This window comes from Vigna angularis, chromosome 11 (assembly GCF_016808095.1).
Source record: "Vigna angularis cultivar LongXiaoDou No.4 chromosome 11, ASM1680809v1, whole genome shotgun sequence".
Classification (NCBI taxonomy): Eukaryota; Viridiplantae; Streptophyta; class Magnoliopsida; order Fabales; family Fabaceae; genus Vigna; species Vigna angularis.
In genome coordinates, this window is record NC_068980.1 from 20,614,386 (window position 1) to 20,639,586 (window position 25,201).

The 25,201-nt window shown below is 35.2% G+C and overlaps 1 protein-coding gene and 1 pseudogene across 2 annotated transcripts; one reads left to right on the forward strand and one right to left on the reverse strand.

The window, feature by feature from the left end:
- Nucleotides 1–285: 285 nt before the first annotated feature.
- LOC108332648 (probable anion transporter 5) lies at nucleotides 286–3,013 on the forward strand (annotated as a pseudogene).
- Nucleotides 3,014–21,110: 18,097 nt separating this feature from the next.
- LOC108334456 (uncharacterized) lies at nucleotides 21,111–24,292 on the reverse strand. 2 transcript variants are annotated; one of them, XM_017570313.2, is made up of 5 exons: nucleotides 24,147–24,292; nucleotides 23,774–24,058; nucleotides 22,656–23,456; nucleotides 21,781–22,014; nucleotides 21,111–21,643 (listed from the first exon to the last, which is right to left on the reverse strand). In XM_017570313.2, exons 1-5 carry the CDS (start codon nucleotides 24,162–24,164, stop codon nucleotides 21,467–21,469), a joined length of 1,515 nt encoding a protein of 504 aa, XP_017425802.1. In that variant the 5' UTR covers nucleotides 24,165–24,292; the 3' UTR covers nucleotides 21,111–21,466. The 2 variants fall into 2 exon arrangements, with proteins under 2 accessions (XP_017425802.1, XP_017425801.1); XM_017570312.2 differs by having other exon boundaries at nucleotides 22,656–23,570; nucleotides 24,147–24,291.
- Between the last annotated feature and the right edge of the window lie 909 nt (nucleotides 24,293–25,201).

A 25,201-nucleotide genomic window follows, 5' to 3' on the forward strand; every position in this document is an offset into this window, starting at 1 on the left:
TCAATCTTTCCCAGCTCCTCTCCCTCTCACTCTACCATAGTCACCTCTAGCGCCATCTCAAACACCTCCACCGTAATCGCAAGCCGAGCCGTCCCTTCCTTTCCACAGTCGTCCCCTAGAGCCGGATCTTGAAGTCTTTCACCTCCACCACTGTGAAACTCAGCCCCCTGGTCGTGGTGCCTCCTGCAGGTCCCCATCTTCCCAAAACTTTACTTTGCGGAAAAATATCTCTGCACTTCCCTTATGGACTTCCCCATGATCTGAAATCAAGAAAACAAAGAAGCAATGGTCATTGAGAGTCTGACAGTAAAGTTTCCAACCATTGGGATAGGATAAAATCTCATTCAATATAATAATAAGTTTCTAGTGATAATGATTTTCACTTCACTTTCATTCCGTCCATCATTATCATAAAAACTTTCATATTAGAAGCAGTCGAATGTTCGCACTCCATTCCCCAGCACATCTTAATATTTTAAGATTTTATTTGCTTGACCTTGGAAATCTAAAATTTAACGCAACTACTTAAACCAGGGAAAATACAACGAGGAAACTGAAACAAGGACATGTTAAAAACATAAGCACCGACTAGATTCTAAACTATGGTTTAAGAAACTCCATTTTTAGTAATAGTAGAATTAGTCCCAATTTTATAAACTTAAAGTGAATGCAAGGAGCATATTTTAAACAGAAAAACATCAGAGTGTGTAAGGTTAGTTTCTAATACAGATCTCACCAATTATCGGTTCAAATGTTAGCTTTCTCGTGAAATGCATTTCCACTAACAATTTCCATATCCTAACAAATGAAGATGCATTCCAACGTCTTTTAGCTCGTGCAACAAAATTGAAAGGTGCAAATATCTCATCGAAAGATCGACCTCAGATATTTTAAAAAGTAATTAGCCACTCATAATTCGTGCTTTTAGAATTGGACAGGGAAGTAATTAGTAATCAGTAATTAGCTCGCGATCAAGAGTGAATCGAATAAGTAAGATCTGGAAGGGTGAATTTGAATTAGCTATTATAGAGTAAGAAATAATCATACTACATATCAGTAAGCTAAACTAAAAGGTTCTAATAGAACAAAAATCCATCAAAGCATTGGATGACCCATACAACACCAGATCAAAAAACGAGGAAAACAAAAATTGCAAAGGAGGAAAACGTGGCCAGGGGACGGCCGTGGGAAGGAAGGGGCGGCTCGCGATCACGGCGGAGGTGTTCGAGGTGACGCCGGAGGTAGCGCTGAAGGTGGCGCTGGAGGTGGTTGTGGTAGAGTCGAAGGGAGAGGGAGGGAGAGGGAGGGAGAGGGAGGGAGAGGAGCTGGGAAAAGTTGACCAGTGTCAGAAAAAAAAAATGACGTGGCACACCACCATTAGCCACCTCAACTTATTTTTAACGTCGTCGGTTTTGGAAGATGAAAAATTATGGTTTCCTTAAGGAGAAGGACTAAAATGTAGCTTAGTTTGAAAGAGGGACTAAAAACAAATTCGCTTGATAGTTTAGGGACTAAAAACATATTTAACCCTTAAATAAAACAATTTTTTTCTAATTTTTAAACTTTAATTTAGCTCAAAAGAGAAATTATGATAACAAATAATAATGAAATAAAATGACTCTGTTTGTTTTTAATCATTTTCGTCTACCCAAAAGCCTAAGAGTTGTATACATATATTCACCCCATATTTGTTCTTCATACCCTTACACTAGAAAATATTTTGAAATCTTGGTTTCTAGATAAAGGTAGGTTCTTAATATGATAATAATTTGAATCAATATTAGGTCAATAATTAGAAGCAATATTTCTAATAATATTAGAAACAATATATGATATTATACTATAATTTGTTGCATCATCTTCTTCTTAAAAAAGAAAGATCTAAAAAATTGATTTTATTTTATTTTAATCAATTTCTTAGATATTATTTGATTTGATTGATTTTTGAAATATATTGCAATCAAGACCAATTATTTCTCTGTATTGTTCATTGTCAATTAATTTACAATTAAAATAAGATTACAATGTGTTTATAAGTACTCATCTCATCGTAAAAAAAGAGGACACTGGAAATATATAGAAAAACACACAGAAATAATAGTGACAAAGAAAGAGAGGGGAAATACTTGTTGCTTTTCTTTTTTTCCCACAATTCCTAAAGTACTGAAAAAGTATAAAATCTTCAAAATCAAAAATATCAACATTGTCTCTTTACCAAAGTCTTCTTCTTTCTCTGGTCAAGTATAGAGGCCCTCAATCTATGTTCTTTGCGGAGGCGACATTGGGTGCTTCATGGTCTTTACTTTGGTTCAAATACACCATTAATCCCAAATCCACTGCTTCTAGTTGTGGGGAATCAATCTTACCCATCAATAAAAAAAAATAACTCTCACATCAGAAAAGTACTTTCACCCAAAATTCCCTAGGTCAAAATTTTAACCAGTTTCCCTGTTTGGGCGATCATTGTCAATAACTTCACCTTTCACTATGCTTTATATGTGCTTATGAACTGGCTCCCAACCTACTTTAAAATGTTGCCCTATCTCAACATGTTCCTGTTCTCCGACATTGGAAGTGTTGTTGTCGACTACCTGATCACCAGGAGAATATTATTTGTCACCAAAACCAGGAAATTCTTGAACATCGTAGGATTCTTGGTTACTTCTCTTGCCTTGGTGGTGATTCCCAGTTTCATAACTTTTGGTGTTGTTGTCTTTTATTCTTTTGTGGCTCTTGGTTCCTTGGCACTTGGCAGAGCTAAATTTACAGTGACTCACATGGATGTTTCTTCGAGATACGCTGGAATAGTGGTGGGTGTTTCTAATACTACAAGTACTTTAGTGTGGACGTTGACCTAACATGGAAGCTTATTGAGGCTGCTAAGGCTACTAATTCTGATCTTTCAAGTCCATAAAGCTGGAGAACAGTGTTTTTCATTCATTGATTTTTATGCATTTTTAGTTCTTTTGTATTTCTACTATTTTTAATGTGGAGAGAATTTTTATTGAAGTAACCTTTTCAATTTCATAGCTTAAGAGGTATTCTTATTCTGGGGATTTAATTTTTATTACATCTCCATGTTATATCATTCTTGGATATAAGAGGTCATGTTGTTATAACTGGATATGATTTTTTCCGTCATTATTACTTCTTTGGCTTGTACCATTATTGGCTAGTAAAGGTTAAGAACAAGGTTTCAAAGTGTTATAGCAAATTGTAAATATGTGTTACAATCCTACCTTACATTATTAATACCAAACAAAAGAAAAAAGAAAAGTCTCTCGCTCAACTGAAATTATAAAAATAAATAACACTTTTAATGGATGGCTAATATAACTAAGTGTGGAAATAATCGATCACATAAGTTGGATAAATTATTAAAACAGAGAACCCAGTCTAATCCATTACATATATAGCCTAATTTGTTAAGATTTTTAAATGAATCAATAATAGGCTTAAATGTTTAAATAATCAATTACAAACATAAGATAAATTGTTAAAACAAAGAAAAAACATAACTGATTATGCAATTAACATAATCGATTATACTACAATGGGATTTGAAAAACTTATAAATATGTGTCTTGAAACCTTTTTCCATAACTTTAACATTTTCAAATACTAATAAATATTCCGAGTTTGTGTATAGGTGTTCTCAAAGAAATGTTCTTGGAGGAATAAAAAGCTTTCTTGGTGATCAATCAATAAGGATTCCTTCAAGGCAATTGGGCTACATAGGTTCTGATTAATTTTGCACTTTGAAGAGTGTATTCAAGATCGGGTTCTTCAAACAATTTATATTGTGTATCTGTACGGGTATAGTAGGGATTAAGAGCTGGGATTGCTCTTTGTATTTGTAAGAGATTGAGGTTGTTCATCTCTTGGGTTGCTATTTTGATTTTGAGTGGTGACAGGAGTGCATGGAGAGGGTTGTCTCTATATTCTTGTATACTCAATCATTATAGTGGAATCCATTCAACTAAAGTTATTGAAAAAGGACTAGATGTAGGCTTGTGATAGCCGAACCAGTATAGATTGTTTGTGTGCTTGATCTTTCTCTACTTATTTATTCATTACTATTTGTTTATTGATTTCAAGAAGCCAAAAACTCATAAAGATTTCAAAAAGATAATTAAAAAAGGTTAATCCAATTCACCCCCTCCTCCTCTTGGCTTGAGATATAAGGACGTTCTTTTCTTACAATCCTCAACCTGAAGATTTGGATAAGACATGTCAACAATCCTAAGGATTATCATTAGATAATGTTATTGGAGATGTCTCAAAAGGGGTAAGTACTAGAAGAAGCTTAAAAAATTATTGTATGACTGTGGCTTTTGTTTCACAATTAAAACCTAAGTTGAAGGAAGCTCTTCAAGACAATCAATGGTGTATAGCAATGCAAGAAGAACTAAACAAGTTTGAAAGGAATCAAGTGGGAGAATTAACATAGAGAAAACACTCATCAAGTGATAGGAACAAAATGGGTGTTCAAAAATAAATTAGATGAAGATGGAAATATATCCAAGAACAAAGCTAGGCTTGTGGCACAAAGATATAGCCAAGAAGAAGATATTGATTATGATGAAACATATGCTCCTCTTGCCAGGTTAGAGGCAATTCACCTACTTCTTGCTTATGCATCTATTATGAAATTCAAATTATATCAAATAGATGTTAAAAGTTTTTTCATAAATGGTTTTCTAAATGAAGATGTATTTGTTGAACAACTACATGGTTTTAAAGATCATTGAAATCCAAATCACATCTTTAAATTAAAGAAAGCCCTTTATGGTTTAAAACAAGCTCCTAGATCTTAGTATGAAAGACTTATCAATTTTATATTAGAAAATAGATTTAATAGAGGTAAAGTTTATTCCACTTTATTTATTAAAAGAGTAGGAAAATATATTCTGCTTACACAATTTATGTTGATGATATTATATTTGGATCAACTAATAAATCTCTTTGCGAGGATTTTGCTAAGACTATGCAGGGTGACTTTAAGATGTCAATGATGGGTCAGTTGACATTCTTCATTGGTTTATAAATAAATCAAACGAAAGAAGGTACGTTTCTTTCCCAAACTAAATATTGTAAAGAAATCCTGATAAAGTTCGAAATGGAAAAAGCTAAGGAGGCATCCACTCCTATGGCAACATCATGTTATCTTGACAAGGATGAATAAGATACACTTGTAAACCAAACTCTATATAAAGGCATGATATGGTCTTTATTATATCTTACTACAAGTAGGCCAGATATCGTGCAGACTGTTTGTGAATGTGCAAGGTACCAGGCTTGTACTAGAGAATCTCACCTCACCATAGTTAAGTGTATCCTTATGTACCTTAAGGAAACTGTGTCCTTTGGTTTGTGGTATCCTTTTGGGGCTGAACCTAGTCTTGTAGGATTTTCAGATGCAGATTATAGATGTTGTAAGATAGATAGAAAAAACACTAGTGGTACATGTCACCTTTTAGGTAGTTCCTTAGTTTTTTGGCACTTTAAGAAACAAGCTTGTGTAGCCCTTTCCACTACTATGGCTAAGTATATTATTGTAGGTAACTGTTGTGCACAAATCTTATGGATGAAACAATAATTAGAGGATTTTGAAATATACATTGACCATATACCTCTTAAGTGTGATTATACCAGTGCCATCAATCTTACTAAGAATCCCATTATGCACTCTAGAACCAAACATATAGAGATTAAGCACTACTTTCTTAGAGACCATGCTCAAAAGTGAGATTGTGAGATAGAATATGTAGATACCAAGCACCAATTAACAAACATTTTAACCAAAGCATTGCCCAAATATATATTTTATGAGCTTAGAAGGGATTTGGGAATTTTAGAAATCTCTTAGAGGTCTTGTTTGTTGCATTTTCTTGTTTTTCATAAAACCTTGTGATGTAATCGATTATCCCTTGTTGATAATCGATTATCCTTCCCTTTAGAAAATGTCAATAGGTTTTGCAATAATCCATTATCATGAAGCCATAATCGATTATTTTAAGTTACGAGATGATGGGTTATAGTATATTCAAAAATATACTATAACACTACAACCGAATGGTTTCCATGTTTCCACTGTTCGGTAGTATTAAGCCGCTCGGCAACCTCACGCCTATAACGTTTGGTAGCCTTCATCTCCCTTACTGCTCGGCATGTTCCTGCTTTCTACCATTCAGTAACTATGGAAGAAGCGATCGTTCGGTAACTACGGAAGAAGCGATCATTTGGTAACTACGGAAGAAGCGATCGTTCGGTAACTACGGAAGAAGCAATCGTTCGGTAACTACGGAAGAAGCAATTGTTCGGTAACCTTCAGCCATTCTACCATAAGCCGTTCTGGAGCTTGGTAACCTTACTGTCTACAATCGTTCGATACTCTTCATCTTCAATATCGCTCGACATGTTCCTGCTTTCTACCGTTCGGTAATACGGAAGAAGCGATCTGTGAAGATCTCTATCACCCTCCCTCAAGATGAACATGGATATCATGCATGTTTAGCTTGGAAGTAATAGTGTTAAAAGGAGAAGGATAAAGAGATTTGGTGAAAACGTTCGCAACTTGATTGGTAGAAGGCACATGGAGAAGCTTGATGAGACCATCTTGAAGCTTTTGTCTAGTAACGTGGCAGTCTATGTCTATATGTTTGGTTCTTTCATGAAAGGTGGGATTCTTGGCAATGTGAATAGAAGAATTGTTGTCACAATAGACTGAGTAAGGAGTCAGACATGGTATATGCAAATCTTTTAAAAGATATTGCAATCATTGCAGTTCACAAGTTAGAGAAGCTGGTTTTGAAACGATAATCGATTATCTAAAGCAATAATCAATTATCATGAGTTCTGACCATTGGAAACTCAAAATATAGTCATTGTAACAATCATAAATGGTTATATTATGCATTTATGAAGCTTTTAGGGTCTAAATACTATATATAGGGGTCCATAAACGATTGTTATCTCATACTTTGTGATTTGTATGCATTCTAGTTCACATTTTCGCTCTATTGTGTGCATCTTGTCATCCACCCCTCTAGTTTTCCCCTCTTCTACTTTCTAAAAGGGTTGACAGAAGAAAGCTTCCTATAAGAAGAAGTTCACATCCTTCTTCCTCTACTCAACCCAGGACTCGCCGTAACAACTTGAGTGGTTGGATCTCTGATGAAGAAAAACATAGATAATTCACCACCTTTTGGAAGGAGAGGAGGTTGATCTCTCCTACGTATGTTGATTTAAACTGGTTCCACATATATAGGTTTCAGTTTCCACAAAAGTGGTTCTGCTCTCTCAAGGCCTTGCAGGCTTCAACAAAATCATGGTCTTCTGCTCTTTTTTGAAGGATCTTGAGGTGCTCATCAACAAGAACCAGTTGCTTGTGGGCGGTCTCAAGAAGGATGAGAGACTGATCCACTTTTAGATTATTTGGCCGCTATGTCCCCGTGCTTCAAACCATGTCTAGTGCTCTGAAACTGATCTCATGATTATATATGGGATAATCAATGACATCCTGATCCATTGGCCTAGCCTCATCTGAACACAATGATGAAGGCCAAGAGGTTTCCACACTACCCTCTTCCATACGCTTTATTGGTCTCAAGAATTTGTGAATATAAAGGGGTAGATGTCTCAAAAGAAGTGTTTCGGAGTACCCATAATGGAAGTCAGATTAGGGCCTCTTCCCTCTACCAGATGGGCTTTATCTTTCAAGGTAATACTTATGTCCACCGCCAGATTGTTGCATATTTACCTCATGTTTTCGGTGCTTTGTGTTTAATAGAAATTTGCTTTATTATTACTTTTGCCTTATTTATTTATTTATGGCTTATATTTAGGGGAAGTATTATATTAAAGGGGAGAAAAAAAATTAATCATACATAGCTTTTTTTAATAATGATAAAAAAGGGAGAGAAATATGTTTAAAGGTTTTAAAATATTTATTTATTGTCTATTAATCCCTTTGTTTCAGTTATGTATGAGTTAGAGGATATAAATATAGGTTACAAAAAGCTTTAAATCAAAGGAGTTTTGATCATCATCAAAAAGGGGGAGAATGTTAGCAAAATCTTGAAGTTAGAAGTTTTGATGATGCCTAAATCAAGTCTCAAGTGCTCATGTTGCAAGGAGATCTTCTTGAAGACTTGTGATTTGTGTTAAAGTTTTTGAAATAAGTAGATTTATGTATAGGGTTGTATTTGTGGTTGATTCCCTACATTGTTTACTTATAAAATTTATTTTGGAGTCACAAAATCTTTGCAATAATCGATTACCACTTAAGATAATCGATTATCACAAATAGAATTTTAAGTTTGCTAAAAACTCATTTTGTCTCTGGAATAATCGATTATTAGTGTATGATAATCGATTATCCATAATCGATTATGACTTACAATAATCGATAATCACGACTAGTCCTTGGAGTTTTTAGGCATATTTTTAGTCGTTGTGCATTCATTAAATGCATAATTGATCACCATAAGTGGATAATCGATTATCACACGATAAATAGCTGATACCAGATTTTTGGTGGTGTCCTTGAGTGAGATCTTTATATATTTGTTGAGATTGTTGATAGGGGGAGCACAAGTTTAGCTGAACCCACAATCTCAGTAATATTTGTGTTTTTGATGATGACAACACATAATTAATATTAATACATGTGTATGTACTGTGTTATACATGTTATATGCTTATGCTTACTGTGTTGTATTAGTACATGCATATTTGTGAACATAATGTGTTGATTATAGCATACCACTATCTTTGATATGTGATTTTATCTGTGTATGCATAATATGAGGTTTCGGAAATGAAAAATCACAAGCACCTAGCTTCGGCTGTTTGAACTTTAAAGTGTGGCAAAACAACAAGTTTTAAGTTGATTATATTATTGATTAAATCGATTAAAGTGTGGCAAAACAACAATCGTATGTGATGTATTTTGAGAAGAAAAGTTTTCAAATATATGCTAAGTGTTTCTACTTAATCGATTGCATGCTCCTTGTATTCGACTAAGTTTGTTAATATTTGAAAACTGGTTAAATGCTTAACATAACTGTCACAACGGTCATATTTTTAAATATGTTGACCAAACATTTATTACAAATCGATTATATTAATTGCGCATTCAATTAACAACGCAATTAACGAGATTCTCACAGTCCTTGTCTATTATCCAGCGAAACCACAACCAAGGGAATGTGCTTGATGAAATCACCGGGGAAAGAAGACCCTCTTGAGCTTGAGTTTAATCCAACTTTGTGAAATGACTTGAGATGTGTAGGACAAGTGGGTGCTAAAACCAGATTCGGTCGGTTGATCCGAGCAAAAGACATTGTCAGGTGGGGATCGACCGTTTGGCTGGTGCGACACTAGTGTGGAACAAAAGGGTAAAAGCTCGTTTGATTCTGATTTCCAATAGGAATATGAACAATGAAAGTGTGGCCTATCGATCCTTTAGTCCTTTAGAGTTTAAAGCTAGAGGTGTTAGAAAATTTACCACAAGGATAACTAGCTTGTGGCAACCAAGTGTTCATAACAACGTTGCTTTTTGATCCTTCGATATCGGCTCTTCCTATCACTATGAAGCATAATTCACCAAGTGGTGGATTGTTCACCCACCAATAGGGAACATGAGCTTGGTTTAGACCGTCGTGAGAAATGTTAGTTTTACCTTACTGATGACAGTGATGCAATAATAATTCAAACTAGTATGAGATGAACCATTTTTTTGCATAATTGGTCATCGCGTTTGGTTGAAAAGCTAGTGGCATGAAGCTAACGTGAGTTAGATTATGACGGGATGCCTATAAGTTAGAAGTCGGGCTAGAAGTGATGAGTGTGTTTGCGTTTGTTTACCGACCAGCAATAGGAGGCCTTGTCCCCTAGAGGCACATGTCATGGGTGAACCTCGTACGGTGAATCAGCCTTACAAGACGCCTTGAAGCGCAATTCCCATCGAGCGTCAGGTAGAATCATTTGCAAACGACTAAAATACGCGACATGGTATTGTAAGTGGCAGAGTGACCTTGCTGCCAAGATCCACTAAGATTTGGCCATTGTCGCTTTGATTCTTCCCTTCCCTTCATCTTAAACAAAATTTTAATCTCTTTTTCTTTTCTAAGTTGCCCAAAAAATAATTGTCTGTTTTTCAATTTAAAGGCTGTGAAAAATTGAGAAAGACGAAAGACTATATACTTGTGCAATGAAAAACATGATTCATAATGGTTGTTGGTTGTAATGCACTCTTTATAGTACTCCATGGCTACTGTAATAGTTTTGGAGCAGGAAATATTTCTTGTGGGTTGGTTTTGAACCTAGTCAAGTTTGGTGTTTGGACTTGGCATGCTTAGTGCGTGATGCCTAGATTTATGAAAATTTTAAAGTCATGGTTTTTTAGACTTAGGCGTTGGAATGGAGTCTTTATATCCCCAAATAACTACTATAAAATTCTTTGTGCAAGAAAATTTTCAATTTGGTTGGTTTTCAAGCTAGCCAAGTTTGGTGGAAGAACTTGGCTAAGTTGATGCTTAATGCTTGTACCTAGATTTGGAAAATTTTTAAAGTCATGGTTTTTTAGACTTAGAGGCTGGAATGCACACTTTATATCCTCAAATGACTACTATAAAAATCTTGTTGCAAGAAATTTGTCAATTTGGTTAGTTTTCAAACTAGCCAAGTTTAGTGGTGGGACTTGGCTAAGTTGGTGTTTTGTTCCAAGATTTGGAAAATTTTCAAACTCAAGGTTCTTGAGACTTAGGAACTGGAATGGACTCTTTATGTCACCAAATGACTATTGTAAAAATCTTGGTGCAAGAAATTTGTCTTGTTAGTGGGTTTTCAAGCTAGCTAACTTTGGTGGTGGGATTTGGCTAAACTGATGCTTGGTGCTTGTACCAAGAATTGTGAAAATTTTGAAGTCATGATTTTCATACTTATAGGTTGGAAAACACTTCAAATGGAATGAAAATGGTGCTATGAAGGATTGGTTGCAAAAACCAATCATCTTGAAGTAGTTCAAAATTTTTGAAGTTGAGTCATTTTCTTTAAAATTCATAAAAAATAATTTCTATGAGCATTATTGAATGAAATTTGGAGGGCAGGTTACTTATGTTGATATGTAGTAGATTGCAAAAAATTAGCTCCAAATTCTACCTATAGATGCATTTTATCATTTTTCCCGATTGGTTAGGTTGGTGTTTGATGCCTAGATTTGGGAAATTTTCAAAGTCATGGTTTTTAAGAGTTAGGGGTTGGAATGCATTTTTTATATCCCCAAATTACTATTGCAGAAATCTTGGTGCAAGAAAGTTTTTCTTATTGGTTGGTTTTCAAGGGACTTGGCTAAGTTGGTGTTTGGGACCAAGATTTAGAATATTTTCAAACTCGTGGTGTTTTAGAATTGGGGGTTGAAATGCACCTTTATATCCCCAAATGACTAGTGCAAAAATCTAGGTGCAAGAAATTTGGAAATATGGTTGGTTTTCAAGCTCGCCAAGTTTGGTGAAGGGACTTGGTCAGGTGGGTGTTTGGTGCCTAAATTTTGGAAATTTTGAAAGTCATAGTTTTTTAGACTTAAGGGATGGAATGCACTCTTTATATCCCCAAATGACTACTGTCAAAATCTTGGTGCAAGAAATCTGTCTTCTTAGTTGGTTTTCAAGCTAGCCAAGTTTGATGCTGAAACTTATCTAAGTTGGTGTTTGGTGTCAGGATTTGCAAATTTTTCAAAGTCATGGTTTATTATACTTAGGGGTTGGAACACACTCTTTATGTCCCTAAATGAGTATTTTAAAAATCTTGGTGCAAGAAATTTGTGTTGTTGGTTGGTTTTCAACATAGCCAAGTTTGGTGGTTGGACTTGGCTAGGTTGGTGATTAGTGCCTATATTTGGAAAATTTTGCAAGTCTTGATTTTTTAGACTTAGGGGCTGGAATGCACTCTTTCTATCCCAAAATGACTGCTGTCAAAATCTTGGTGCAAGAAATTTGTTTTCTTGGTTGGTTTAAAATCTAGCCAAGTTTGGTGGTGACAATTGGCTAAGTTGATGCTTGGTGGCAAGATTAAGAAAATTTTCAAAGTCAAGGTGTTTTAGACATAGAGGTTGGAATGCACTCTTTATGTTCCCAAATGATTACTATAACAATCTTGGTGCAAGAAATTTGTGTTGTTGGTTTTCAAGCTAGTCAAGTTTGGTGGTAGGAGTTTGCTAGCTTGGTGCTTTATGCTAAGATTTGGAAAATTTTCAAAACATTGATTTTTGAGACTTAGGTGTTGGAATGCATTCGTTATATCCCCAAATAACTAGTGTCAAATTCTTGGTGCAAGAAATTATTCAATTTGGTTGGTTTTCATGCTAGCCATGTTTGGTGCGGGAGTTGGCTAGGTTGGTGCTTGGTGCAAAGATTTGATAAATTTTCAAAGCTTTGATTTTTGAGACTTTGGGACTAGAATGCACTCTTTATATCCCCAAATGACTAGTGAAAAAATCTTGGTTTAAGAAATTTGTAAATTTGGTTGGTTTTCAAGCTAGCCAAGTTTGGTTGTGGGAGTTGGCTAGGTTGATGCTTGGTACCAAGATTTGGGAATTTTTCATAGTCATTGTTTTTTAGACTTAGGAGCTGCAATGTACTTTTTATGTCCCCAAATGACTAGCATAAAAATCCTAGTTCAATAAATTTGTTAGTTTGGTTTGTTATCAAGCTAGCCGAGTTTGGTGGTGAGACTTGGTTAAGTTTGTGCCATGTTTCAAGATTTAAGAAATTTTCAAAGTCAAGGTTTTTGAGACTTAGTGGTTGGAATGCACTCTTTATATCGCCAAATGACTACTGTGAAAATCTTGGCGCAAGAAATTTCTCTTGTTGGTTGGTTTTCAAGATAACCAACTTTGGTGGTGAGACTTGGCTAAGTTGGTGCTGGGTGCTTGGGCCAAGATTTGTGAAAATTTTGAAGTCATGATTTTTGAGAGTTATGGGTTGGAAAACAATTCAAATGGGACGAAAATGATGCTTTGAAGGTTTAGTTGCAATATCAATCCTTCTTGAAGTAGTTCAAAAAAATTTAATTTGAATTGTTTGCTTCAAAATTCATAAAAAGTAATTTCCATGAACGGATTGAATGAAATTTGGAGGGAAGGTTACTTATGCTGATATGTAGTGGACTAAAAAAAATTAGCTCCAAATTCGATCTATAGATGCAGATTTCCATTGTTCCCGGTTGGCTAGGTTTGTGCTTGATGCGTAGATTTGGAAAATTTTCAAAGTCATGATTTTTTAGACTTAAGGGCTGGAATGAACTCTTTATGTCCTCAAATGACTACTATAAATTTTGTTTCAAGAAATTTTTCAATTTGGTTGGTTTTTAAGCTAACCAAGTTTGATGGTAGGTCTTGGCTAGATTAGTGCTTGGTGCAAAGATCTGGAAATTTTTCAAAGTCATGGACTTTTAGACTTAGAGGCTGGAATTCAATCTTTATGTCCCAAAATGACTACTTTAAAAATATTGGTGCAAGAAATTTATCGATTTGGTTGATTTTCAAGCTAGTCAAATTTGGTGGTGGGAGTTGGCAAAGTTTGTGCGCTGTGCAAAGATCTGGAAAGTTTTCAAAGTCATGGTTTTTGAGACTTAGGGGCTGGAATGCACTCTTCATATCCCCAAATGACTACTGTAAAAATCTTGGTGTAACAAATTTGTCTTGTTGGTTGGTTTTGAAGCTAGCCAACTTTGGTGGAGGGACTTGGCTAGGTTTGTGCTGGGTGCTTGGGCTAAGATTTGTGAAAATTTCGAAGTTATGGTTTTTTAGACTCATAAGTTGGAAAACACTTCAAATGGAATGAAAATGGTGTTGTGAAGACTTGGTTGCTAAACCAATCCATCTTGAAGTAGTTTAGAATTTTTGAAGTTTAGCCGTTTTCTTCAAAATTCATAAAAATTAATTTCCTTTAATGGATTGAATGAAATTTGTACGGAAAATTAATTATGTTAGTATATGGTGGACTACAAAAAATCAGCTCTAAATTCGACCTATAGATGCATTTTTCCATTTTTTTTTCCTGTTGACTAGGTTGGTGTTTGGTGCCTAAATTTGGGAAATTTTCAAAGTCATGGTTTTTGTGACTTAGGGGCTGGAATGCACTCTTTATATCCCCAAATGACCATAGTAAAAATCTTGGTGCAAGAAATTTGTCAATTTGGTTGGTTTTCAAGATAACCAAGTTTAGTGGTGGGACTTGGGTAGGTTGGTGTTTGGTGCTAAGATTTGGAAAATTTTCAAAGTCATGGTTTTTTAGACTTAGGGGTTGGAATGCACTCTTTATATCCCTAAGTAACTTTGGAAAGAGAGTCAAAGAGTGATTGAAATTATCAGGAGGGAAGCGGATAGGGGCTGACGATGTGTCTCAGTCGGACGTGGAATGATGAAAGCCAGTCTACCAATCGACTCGAGACATTGACCGACACAGATTGTGATGGTGGCCTAAGATTGGGCTGTTGAAATGCTCGTGGAGACGTCATCGTCACGTTTGTGGACGACAACACATGCCTTAGGTGTGTCTCGGCATGTGAATGCTCCGAGCGTCAGCTTGAGGGCTCCCCATTCAGCCTGTCTTGAAACATGGACCAAGGAGTCTGACATGTGTGCGAGTCAAGGGTTGAGTAAACCCGTAAGTATGGATGGCAAAAAAATTTGCGGCTGCGGATATCCGCGGATAAAACCTGTGATAGATAGTTAATATCTGCGAATATTTACTACCTGCGGGTTGTGGGTAACGAGTATTTTAATACCCGCTTATAAATGGGTCGAGTGCGGGTATTATACTATCTGTACCCGCGGATATTCGCTACTCCCAAAAAACAAAAATAAAAATTTAATTTGGTATTTTATTAAGTTAAATTTAATTAAAATTAACATTAATTTATATTTTATAAGGTTAAATTTAATTAAAATTAAATTTTAATTTATATTTAATTAAATTTATATTATATTATATATATTTTTTAATTGTATTTAAATTTTTATTTAATAATTTATAAAATTATATATTTTTTTAAATATTTGCGGATATCCGCGGGTATTTTTTAAGCGGGTATCCATGCGGGTAACGAGTGGATTTTTTCTTGTCAGGTCGGGTTACGGGTAGACATTATCCGTACCAGACCTGTTGTCATCCCTACTTGTAAGGTGTAAGGAATCTGATTAGTGGGATCCCCTTGTGGGTTGCACTAGTGATCGACCCTGATATTCCGTGAAGGGTTCGAGTGAGAGCATACTTGTCGGAACCCGAAAGATGGTGAATTTCTTATATAGGTGGAGTGTACTAATGATACATTGATGTGAATTAAGTTTACTAGACAAGGCATCCCAAACTCCTAAGTTGTGTATACAAATTATCTATTGATATGGTTTCGAAATGGAGATGTCTCATAAACTGATTTTCATTCATGGTAGTATTATGTGTCCAACTACTCTTAAAGGCATTTTTATCCATTTGATTCTGATAAATATTATGTGTGGAATGAATTTCTTGCTCGTTGTCATCTCATAAACAAAAAACCTTACAATCATATATACAATATATTATCTATATTTAAAATATCTGATCACAATCTCTTTCTTGTCAAATTATTCACTTTTTGTGTTTTTAATTGTCATGTCTTGGATCACCTGACACTGGAATATCTAAAATTTAATGGATTTATATTATTTAAACTGGATAACTCACAAGTATATCATTTTCTCGTAAGGATGGTAATCGATCGGGTCAGATATGTATCTATTTGTTATTCGACCTGTAATAAAAAAAACTCAGTTATTACCTATTGAATATTCATTTAAAAAATATTTGTAGATACTGCAAATATTAAAAAAATATATTTTATAAATTTTTAAAATAAAATATAAATAAAACTACAACTCAAAATATAATATAAATTAAAATTTAATTTTAATTAAATTTAATCTAATAAAATATAAATTAATTTTAATTTTAATTAAATTTAACTTTATAAAATATAAATTAAATTTTTATTTTAATTTGTAAAACAGTTTTGGACATTCTTCGTACACCATTGAAAAAACATTTCAACTTAACGTTTACGTGTTTGGTTGTGAAAATAGCTCTGCTTCGATAACATTAAGATGTCAATGATGGTTGCCTCCATCGTTGTCGACCAAAGATAACAACTGATCCAGCCCATGCAACTACCACCATTGTGTATACTTTTATCTACAAATATAGTTTTTATCAAAATTCGTAAGACGACAAATTCATTTACCATTGCCTAATCTACCCATTTTCGTGCTCGACCCTTATGTCCTAATGAATTCAGTATAAACACTTTCTTACTCTGACAATTGACTGCATAACACCACCACTCGCAACAGTTGGGATAAAAAATTACGTTTCAAAATACAATATATGATTAACATAAATAATATAAATAATAAATAATGTGAACAAAATTGATTGTATGTAAGTACTTACAAGATCACAATTCATCAATCGGTTCAAAGTTCAATTCACTGTAAACTCTAGGAAACCAAAATTCAATTCAACCTCAAAAAATAACACATCAAAATTATACTAAAAAATAAATAATGCAAAAAATACGATCTTATGAACGATGGATCTGACACAATAACCTCCAACACAATGACCAAATCCCGAATCCGCAACTCAGTTCAAGTAAATCCCTTCAGAAATCTTCTACAAATTTTCTAACACGAGCTCAAATGTCAGAACCTCAAATCCCATAGCAGATGCGGCAAAGGTGACCATACCTACCTTCACACCAACGTCAACGACAAAAGTTCCACACATAATCAAAAAGGAAAACGTTTCTTCAACAACAGATTTTTGACAACAATTTGACAACAACACGTGTCTCACTGTCATTGGTTGTTTTTATTAAATTTTGTTTAAAGATTCATTTTGTTTTGGAGGATATTTTTGGAATAATTTTCAGAAACTTTTTGGCGCTTTTCAGAAACCCTGCAAAAGTCTCTTTCCTCATTTTCGAAACTCTCTTTCCCCCTTTTCGAAACTCTCTCTCCCCCTTTTCGAAACTTTCTCTCCCCCTTCACCGAAAGATCCTTCAAAACTCTATCTCCGTCATTGAAGTTCCTTCCTTTGAAACTCTCTCCGTCATTGAAGTGGTGTCTCTGTCCACCGTTGTTCGTCCGTCGCTTGGGTCCACCAGTGTCTTTGGAGGAAGTCGTCTCTCTCTCTCTCTACGCCATTGAAGTGCTTTCTGTGCGCCATTTCTTCAAAGCTCTCGTTTTTCCGCTGGCACCGTTGTTCCTTCGTCGCTTAGGTGCATTGTTCCTTCCTCTTTGGTTAGCGAGTGGTTTTGTTGGCATCATTTCTCCAAAGGTATTATTTTTTCGTATAAACAACCTATAAACAATGGTGCAGAACGTCACTTCTCAACCTATAAACAACCTTCGTGGGTCTTCCATCCACATAGGACTCACCAAACTCGAAATTGCTTGTTATGGACACCTTAAACCATGGCCAACAGGGGGGATCAATCCATAAAAACTTGAAAACACAGTCGTCAGGACTGCTGGGGAGTGCTTCAGCCATGTCTGGGTAGCACTCCTTAACTTTTGGTACAAAAGGGGATTTTTCCACTGGTAATCGATTACAGGGTCCTTGTAATCGATTACATGTGCATCATTCCTTTGTCAATGGTGCAGAACCTTACCTCTCAACCTATAAACACCCTTCGTGGGTCTTCCATCTACATAGGACTCACCAAAGTTGAAATTGCTTGTTGTGAACGCCTTAAACCATCACCAACAGGGGGATCAATCCACAAAACCTTGAAAACATAGTCGTTAGGACTGTTGGGGAGTGCTTCGGCCATGTCTGGGTAGCACTCCTCAAGTTATGGTACAAAAGGGGATTTTTCCACTGGTAATCGATTACCAGCTCCCTGTAATCGATTACAACAACATCAGTCCTGTGTTAATGATGACGAACAAACAATGATCATGCACCTCACCTCAGTTGGAGAAAACCACCTAAATGGACATTTTTTTTGAAGAAATCAATGACTTAACCTCATTATTGGTGCAGGGAGCACACCCAATAACGTTTAACTCACTCACCCATCTCAAAAAATGAAAAATTCAACAAAAATAGAGAATGGGGAGTAGTGTTCATCTAGCTAGGGAGTACAGTTGAAGTTTCTGTACAAAATACCCATTTTCTTTTGGTAATCGATTACAGGGGTCTTGTAATCGATTAGCAGAGGAAAAAGGGTAATTTGTACAGAAACTTCAACTGTACTCCCGAGCTAGATGAACATTGCTCCCCAACTCTGTTTTTCTGACCTTTGCTACTTGTTTTGTTCTTAAATTTCTCCACCAAACTCCAAATGACTTGATTCTTGTTTTGTTGGAATCTAGACTCAAAGATCTTTCCAAAAAAACAAGAATCAACTCATTTGGAGTTCGGTGGAGAAAGTTTTGAGGAAAACAACCAGCAAAAGTCAGAGGTGGTAGAAATATATAAAACGTTAACTTTAAGGAATTAACTGCACCTACTCAGGTGTCCAAAAATTATAAATTAGTAGTCATTGGAAAGATATTTGAGTCTAATTTCTAATAAAAAAAGAATCACATCATTTGGAGGTCTGTGGAAAAAGTTATGATTAAAATAGTCAGCAAAGGTCAAAGTTGACAGCATGAGTTATGCACATCACCTCAATTGGAGAAAACCACCTAAATGGACATTTTTATTTTGAAGAAATCAATGACCTAACCTCATTATTGGTGCAGAGAGCTCACCGAATAACATTGAACTCACTCACCCATCTCAAAAAAGGAAAAATTCAACAAAAATAGAGAATGTGGAGCAGTGTTCATCTAGCTGGGGAGTACAGTTGAAGTTTCTGTACAAATTACCCTTTTTCCTCTGGTAATCGATTACAGGGGTCTTGTAATCGATTACCAGAGGAAAAAGGGTAATTTGTACAAAAACTTCAATTGTACTCCCCATCTAGATGAACACTGCTTCCCAACTCTGTTTTTCTGAACTTTGCTACTTGTTTTGTTCTTAACTTTCTCCACCGAACTCCAAATGACTTGATTCTTGTTTTGTTGGAATCTAGACTCAAATAGCTTTCCAAGAAAACAAGATTCAACGCATTTGGAGTTCGGTGGAGAAAGTTATGAGCAAAACAACCAGCAAAGGTCAGAGGTGGTAGAAATATATAAAACGTTAACTTTAAGGAATTAACTGCACCTACTCAGGTGTCCAAAAATTATAAATTAGTATTCATTGGAAAGATATTTTAGTCTACTTTCTAATAAAAAAAGAATCACATCATTTGGAGGTCTGTGGAAAAAGTTATGATTAAAATAGTCAGCAAAGGTCAAAGTTGACAGCATTGGTTATGCACATCACCTCAATTGGAGAAAACCACCTATAGGACTCAATTGGGGATTTAAAAAAACGGGAATCAAAATGGAAAAATCCTACATAAATAGGGACAACTGAAGGAGTTTAACCTATATTTTTTGGTGAAAATCATTTGAAATAATAGATTATTATTATAATAAATAAAAATTATTAATGTATTTGTTATAAAAAAAATGTTCAATATTTTTGTGGAAGAAAAAAAAAACTAAATTGTACTTTATGAATCTCTCAAATTGGTTGAAGCAAAGGGATGAAAAAATCAGTACTACACCTAATAGCTAAACCAAAAATAATTTTATCAAATGATTAAACCTACCCATAAACCTTTTCATAATACACGAGATGGGATGAAGGACGAATCTCGCACTCGTCACTTTCAATTCACTGCAAATGAACTTAAAATATGATCGCAATTTCCCACCTTCAATTTTATGCAAACAGTTAATCACTCAAAACTAACAGACCTAAAGTCTAATATTTCTCTACCAACACATACTTAAAACTTTCAAACCATGGAAAATATTGTATTGGAACATTAAGGATCTAGCTTTTTTCTTCCCACTGACATTATTATATAGAGGAAAGAGTTGGAATGTAAAAATTAATAGACTTTTTGACTTAATTAACCAATGGACAACATTTTCTAGAAGCTGAATTACTTACTCGACAATGATATATTTCTTTCTTTACAAGTCATTCCATCACAGAAATTGTCTTTTTTTTAAATTTTTCACCAAAAAAAGGTTAAAGCAAATTGCAACATATGATAGAAGTTATATTACCAAAAGTAATAACCACCAAAATTCAGACCGTGCTAAGTTCCTACTAATCTCATTGTTACCAACAATCATAACCAACACACTCCTGCTAAGGTTTTCGAGATAGATAATAATACTTTGATAATATTTTTTGACAATATTTCAACATCATTTATATTCATTATGTGATTAATCTAAAATTATTCTATAATCAACAACAATAATACTAATAATTTTAAACACCAACTTGACCTCGCAACAAAAAAAACTGTGTTTGTTTTTTGTTCACGCCATCTCTGTACCGGATTGAAGTCTGAAGTCTAACTATTGATGGTCTATATGCAATTTACTTTATTAACTTAACTTTATTAACTTTTTGACCTATAGCAACCCTTGATCTCTTTAATAATTTCTTTCCACTTCCTGATGTCATCAACAGTATTACAACTTTAATGTTTTTTTGTGTTTAATGTTAGGTAGTTTGACGCATTTAAATTGAAACCTAAATAAAAGAACCACAAATTTCCTTTTTTTTAAATTAAATTAATATATTTAAATCATTAATCGAAAACAAAACACAAGACATAAGTAACAACAAATACAGCAATATACTCCCTAAAAAATCAGAACAGTTGAAAACAAAATGCATTCATCTTCATCCTTATTTAATCTTAGTTGAAAATAAAACTTCACAAAAACTATTACACTGAGAAAAGAAAAATGAAGGACACGGATGAAGTAATTAGTCCTAGAATTTCTTCAAGTCTTCTTTTTTTGGAAATAAACTTTATGGCCTTTCTGTAAATTTAAAATTTAAAATTTTCTAAGTTGTGTAACTGTTCCAATATACTATAAAATCTTATGCCATTGGTTTGAATGAAAAAAAACAACCTTTTATATGGAGCATGAAACAACATGCAATAACTCGGTTTTGATTTTTGTCGTGGAACACTTGCAAGAATAATTAAATAAAAAGTTAGTGGCTTCTACGCACATGATACAATAAATAACTTCACCTAACGAATATCCTAAAAGTATATATGCAAAAAACTATACATATCAGTACAGAGAGGGGGCCACAAATCACTTTCTGCAGTGGCCATGTTGATAACCCTCCACCTTTGTGCCAACCAGATCATTCTCAACAAAACCATCACCATGGTTTGGTTTTCACTCCAATTTTTCAACCCTTTTGGACACAACACGGTCTAGCAAACCATGTCTGCAAAATCAATGAAAATAGAGAAGCCAGATAAGAACTTTGAAGTTGGATCAGTTCCTCGTATACCTCCTGAATCCCCTTGGTGTTGGAACCACATCACGGCCAGTTTTTAACAAGCCTTGGCGATCCTTAATTGTTTTATCAAACAATCTATTGTCTGGATTCTCAGCATAGCATACATAGTAACAGCTCACACAGGCATGAGGCACTGCCATGGAAATTCTGGTCTGCAGAGTCAAAAAGTTGAATATGTTAATTAATTAACACCACTTGCCCACATGTTAATCATTCATTTGTGAACTGCTACTACCAATAATCATCATAATAATAATAATACAAAAGTTGTGAGATAAAGGGTACCAACCAAAAGGTATCCAATGAGGAATGTGAGGAGGGATAAGGTAGCTGTGAAAGATTGGTGTACTGTATGGGTCCAAGCAGCTACAACAATGACACAAATAGAGCCGCTGCAAACTCCTGTGAGGAAGCAAATTGAGCTGGTTATATCAGAGTCTACAATTGACACCATGTCTTCCTTCTCAAAGAGGGCCCAAGTGTCTCGAGATGCCTTCACAAACCCTTTTCCATATGCTGCTATCTGTTTAGATGAATTCAAATGAGTTCAAACCACTTAGTTTAGTTAAATACCTTTTCTTGAACTATGCACTAATGGTGTTGAATGTGCAGTCAAATAAAGTTGGAGCAAGGACCACTCTGAAGCAGAGGCAGTCAGATAGTGATTGTTCAGTCATATCTTCATCACAAGCAAAATGACCACTATAAAAATTTGAAACTCGGTAGGGGCCATGTGATGAAAGAATCCAAAGGGTATATGACAAACACACAAAATTATCAAGCTTACAGATAAATCTTACTTTGAGAAAACCAACCAATAAAACGTAAGAAAGGCATGTTTGTTAAATGGCTTGTATTGTAGGAGAGAAAATTAAGAAAAAAATGAAATGAGTTTAATATAAGTTAATACAATTTATGCATGAGAACTTATGAAAATAAACTTCTGTAATATTTTTTTTTCTTCTGTTCTATAAGTTCTTATGGAGAGGCATGTCTGAGCAAATCGTTAGCTTTTAGCCATCGAAACACATTGATTGTAGGCTCAATAGGGAAAACTCAATTTTACCAAAAGTGAAAGATTAACAAATGAGAATCACACATTGACTGAATTTCATGAAGTGCAGTTATGTGTACCGATTAAAATCTGTTAATTTGCAGAGTTACCTGAACATATGCCCAGCCATTGCCATTTCTGAAAACGGAATCCATGACTCTTAAACAACAACGAGCACAGCAGAACATGAATTCATCTTCTCCCTCAAGCAAATTGAGTCCCCGTGCAACAATCCTCAGGGCCTCAATTGCAGGCACAAAGAGAGACCCCAAACAAGCACTTCCAAGATTCCGCGTCAGAGCTCTTAGAAAACAAAATTGGGTGTTAGATTGCATTCCTCTGAGGTAATACAAAGCAATGGCCCTACTAACAGTGATGTTAACGACATTCCTCATGACCTCAGTAGTCCATTGCAAACTCAGCACCAACAGAATGATGGTTAAAGGAGGAAAATAGAAGTTTAGTGCTCCAACCACAGCTAAAATCCACAGAGATATCCACAAGAATCCAACCCCAAGAACATGATATGTGGGTTTGTTCAGATCAGGGAATTTGGACACAGGTTGAAGAGACAGACTCAAGACCTTACAGCAAAACTTAATTCTGTGACTAACCCAACAAGCATATAAGCCATTGCCAATTGCAAAAGCAATGAAACACACTCCAACACCATCGGTGGCAGGCTTTTGAAAGCAAATAAGGAGAATCCCAGCAGCCAGAGACATAACAAAAGTAAACCAAAGTATGAAATGAAGCATCAAAGTGGGCCATTTCCTGATCGCCCCTTGCCAAATGAACGCAAGGATTATGCTCATAAAAGATGAAGCCTCCACTTGTGGAAGAAAATACTTTAACACGTCTTTCTCTTTCCTCTTGGTAGATTCCGATTCTTGGATAAGCCCTTGAACTCCCTTGAACACAAGAAAGCACACCAACGCAACAGCTATAAACAAGTGGAGAACAAAGAGAAACAAGGATATTTTGTTGGTATATTTTCTCGAATTCAGATTCGCTACTTCGGGTTGCTGTTAAAACAGGGGAATAGAACAATACCTTATAAGATTGTAACATTAAAAAATTCACAAAAAAAACAACAAACACAACACATACAGAATTACTGCAAACTCAAGGAACCAATTACAATCTTTAGCAAAAGAGATGCAAATTTCCTTAAAAAAATTGAGTTGAACAAGGCATTTCACTCCTCTGCAGAGAGAAAGAAAAGTACCTGTAGTGGGGTTGGAGTGGAGCGCGTTTGAGTGTGAGGACGTTGAGATTGAGCAGCAGAAGGAGTTGCAGCTCTTGTGGAACTATTGATCACAATTCTCAAAGGGTTCGTGGGGTTCAACCTGTGGAAACCTGCGAGATGAGATTCTTCATGATCATAACTTTGATCATCCACAACATCATTGCTCTGAACCTTTCTCTCTTCTTCAACATCCACTTCCCCTTTCTCCAAGTCTTCCTCCTTCTTTGCTCCAACCACGGTTTCATTCTCTTTCTCAACCACCACCTACCATGCCAAAAACAAAAGAAAGATTAAAACTTGGCACAGAATAGCAACCCCCCTTAGACACAAAAAGCTGAAACCATCAACTCACAGGCTCTCCGGCACCCATTGGCGGCGGCAACGGCGACGGCGTTGCGGTGTGTCAGCTGAGTTGAGAAACGAATGTTGGTAGAGAGATGACGTTACTGTCTTGAACTGTTATATTTTATTTTCATTTGGACTTTTTTTTTTTACCATGCCTTTGCCTTCTAAGAAAGTATCTTTTATGTTGGACCCACGAGTTGCGAACTGCAAACATGCCATAACAGCGCGTGGAGCAACGCCGCCGTCACGTGTCAGAAGAAAACACAGCACGTGGAAATGGGTTCGTAAAACGCGAATATTTTATCAGACATGCAAGGAAAGTGCAGAATTAGAAAGTAAATGTTTGCGTACCATGCTTGTTCCTCCATAATAAATAAATGAACATTTTTTGTTTTTTGAAAAAATGTTAATCTTTCGTTTGTAACTCCGTTAACATAAGAAGTGCTTTTACGATGCTTTTTTTCATAGGTGATACATTTTTACATGAGCTCTGTTTACGAATTGGGGGTGTCGGGTAGCGAGTTGGAGAGCAGCTACAAAGTATGTGGGCCTTCGCTATACAGTGCACTTCGAAAAAGGGAAAGGAAATAGAAATTGAGGATAATGACCACAAACCCTTCTCCAAAACTTCATTGATTAATGACGAGTTTCAATTAACAAATTTCTTTCGGATTGTAACATTCGATATATATTGTGGTTAATTTTTTTTTTCAAACCCCTTTATCCCTACAATTTACATATACTTGGGTTTTGAAAGTCATATGGTTTAACTAAGAAAACCACTTGGTATATCTTTGGAATCGATTACTGTAAATTAATCATTCTAGTCGATTAATCTTAGACTGATCATTCTGATTAATCATTCTAACCGATCATCTTGATTGATCATCTTAGCTAATCATACTGATAGATTATCTTGATCAATCTTCCTTGTCAGTCATCTTAGCTTTATCTTAATCGATTGGCAAACAAATCAGTTATAGAATAAATGTCAGATTAACACTTAGCAAATGATAACCACAAACAAACTAACTAAATTTATTTCTTTACTTTTCATTCTTG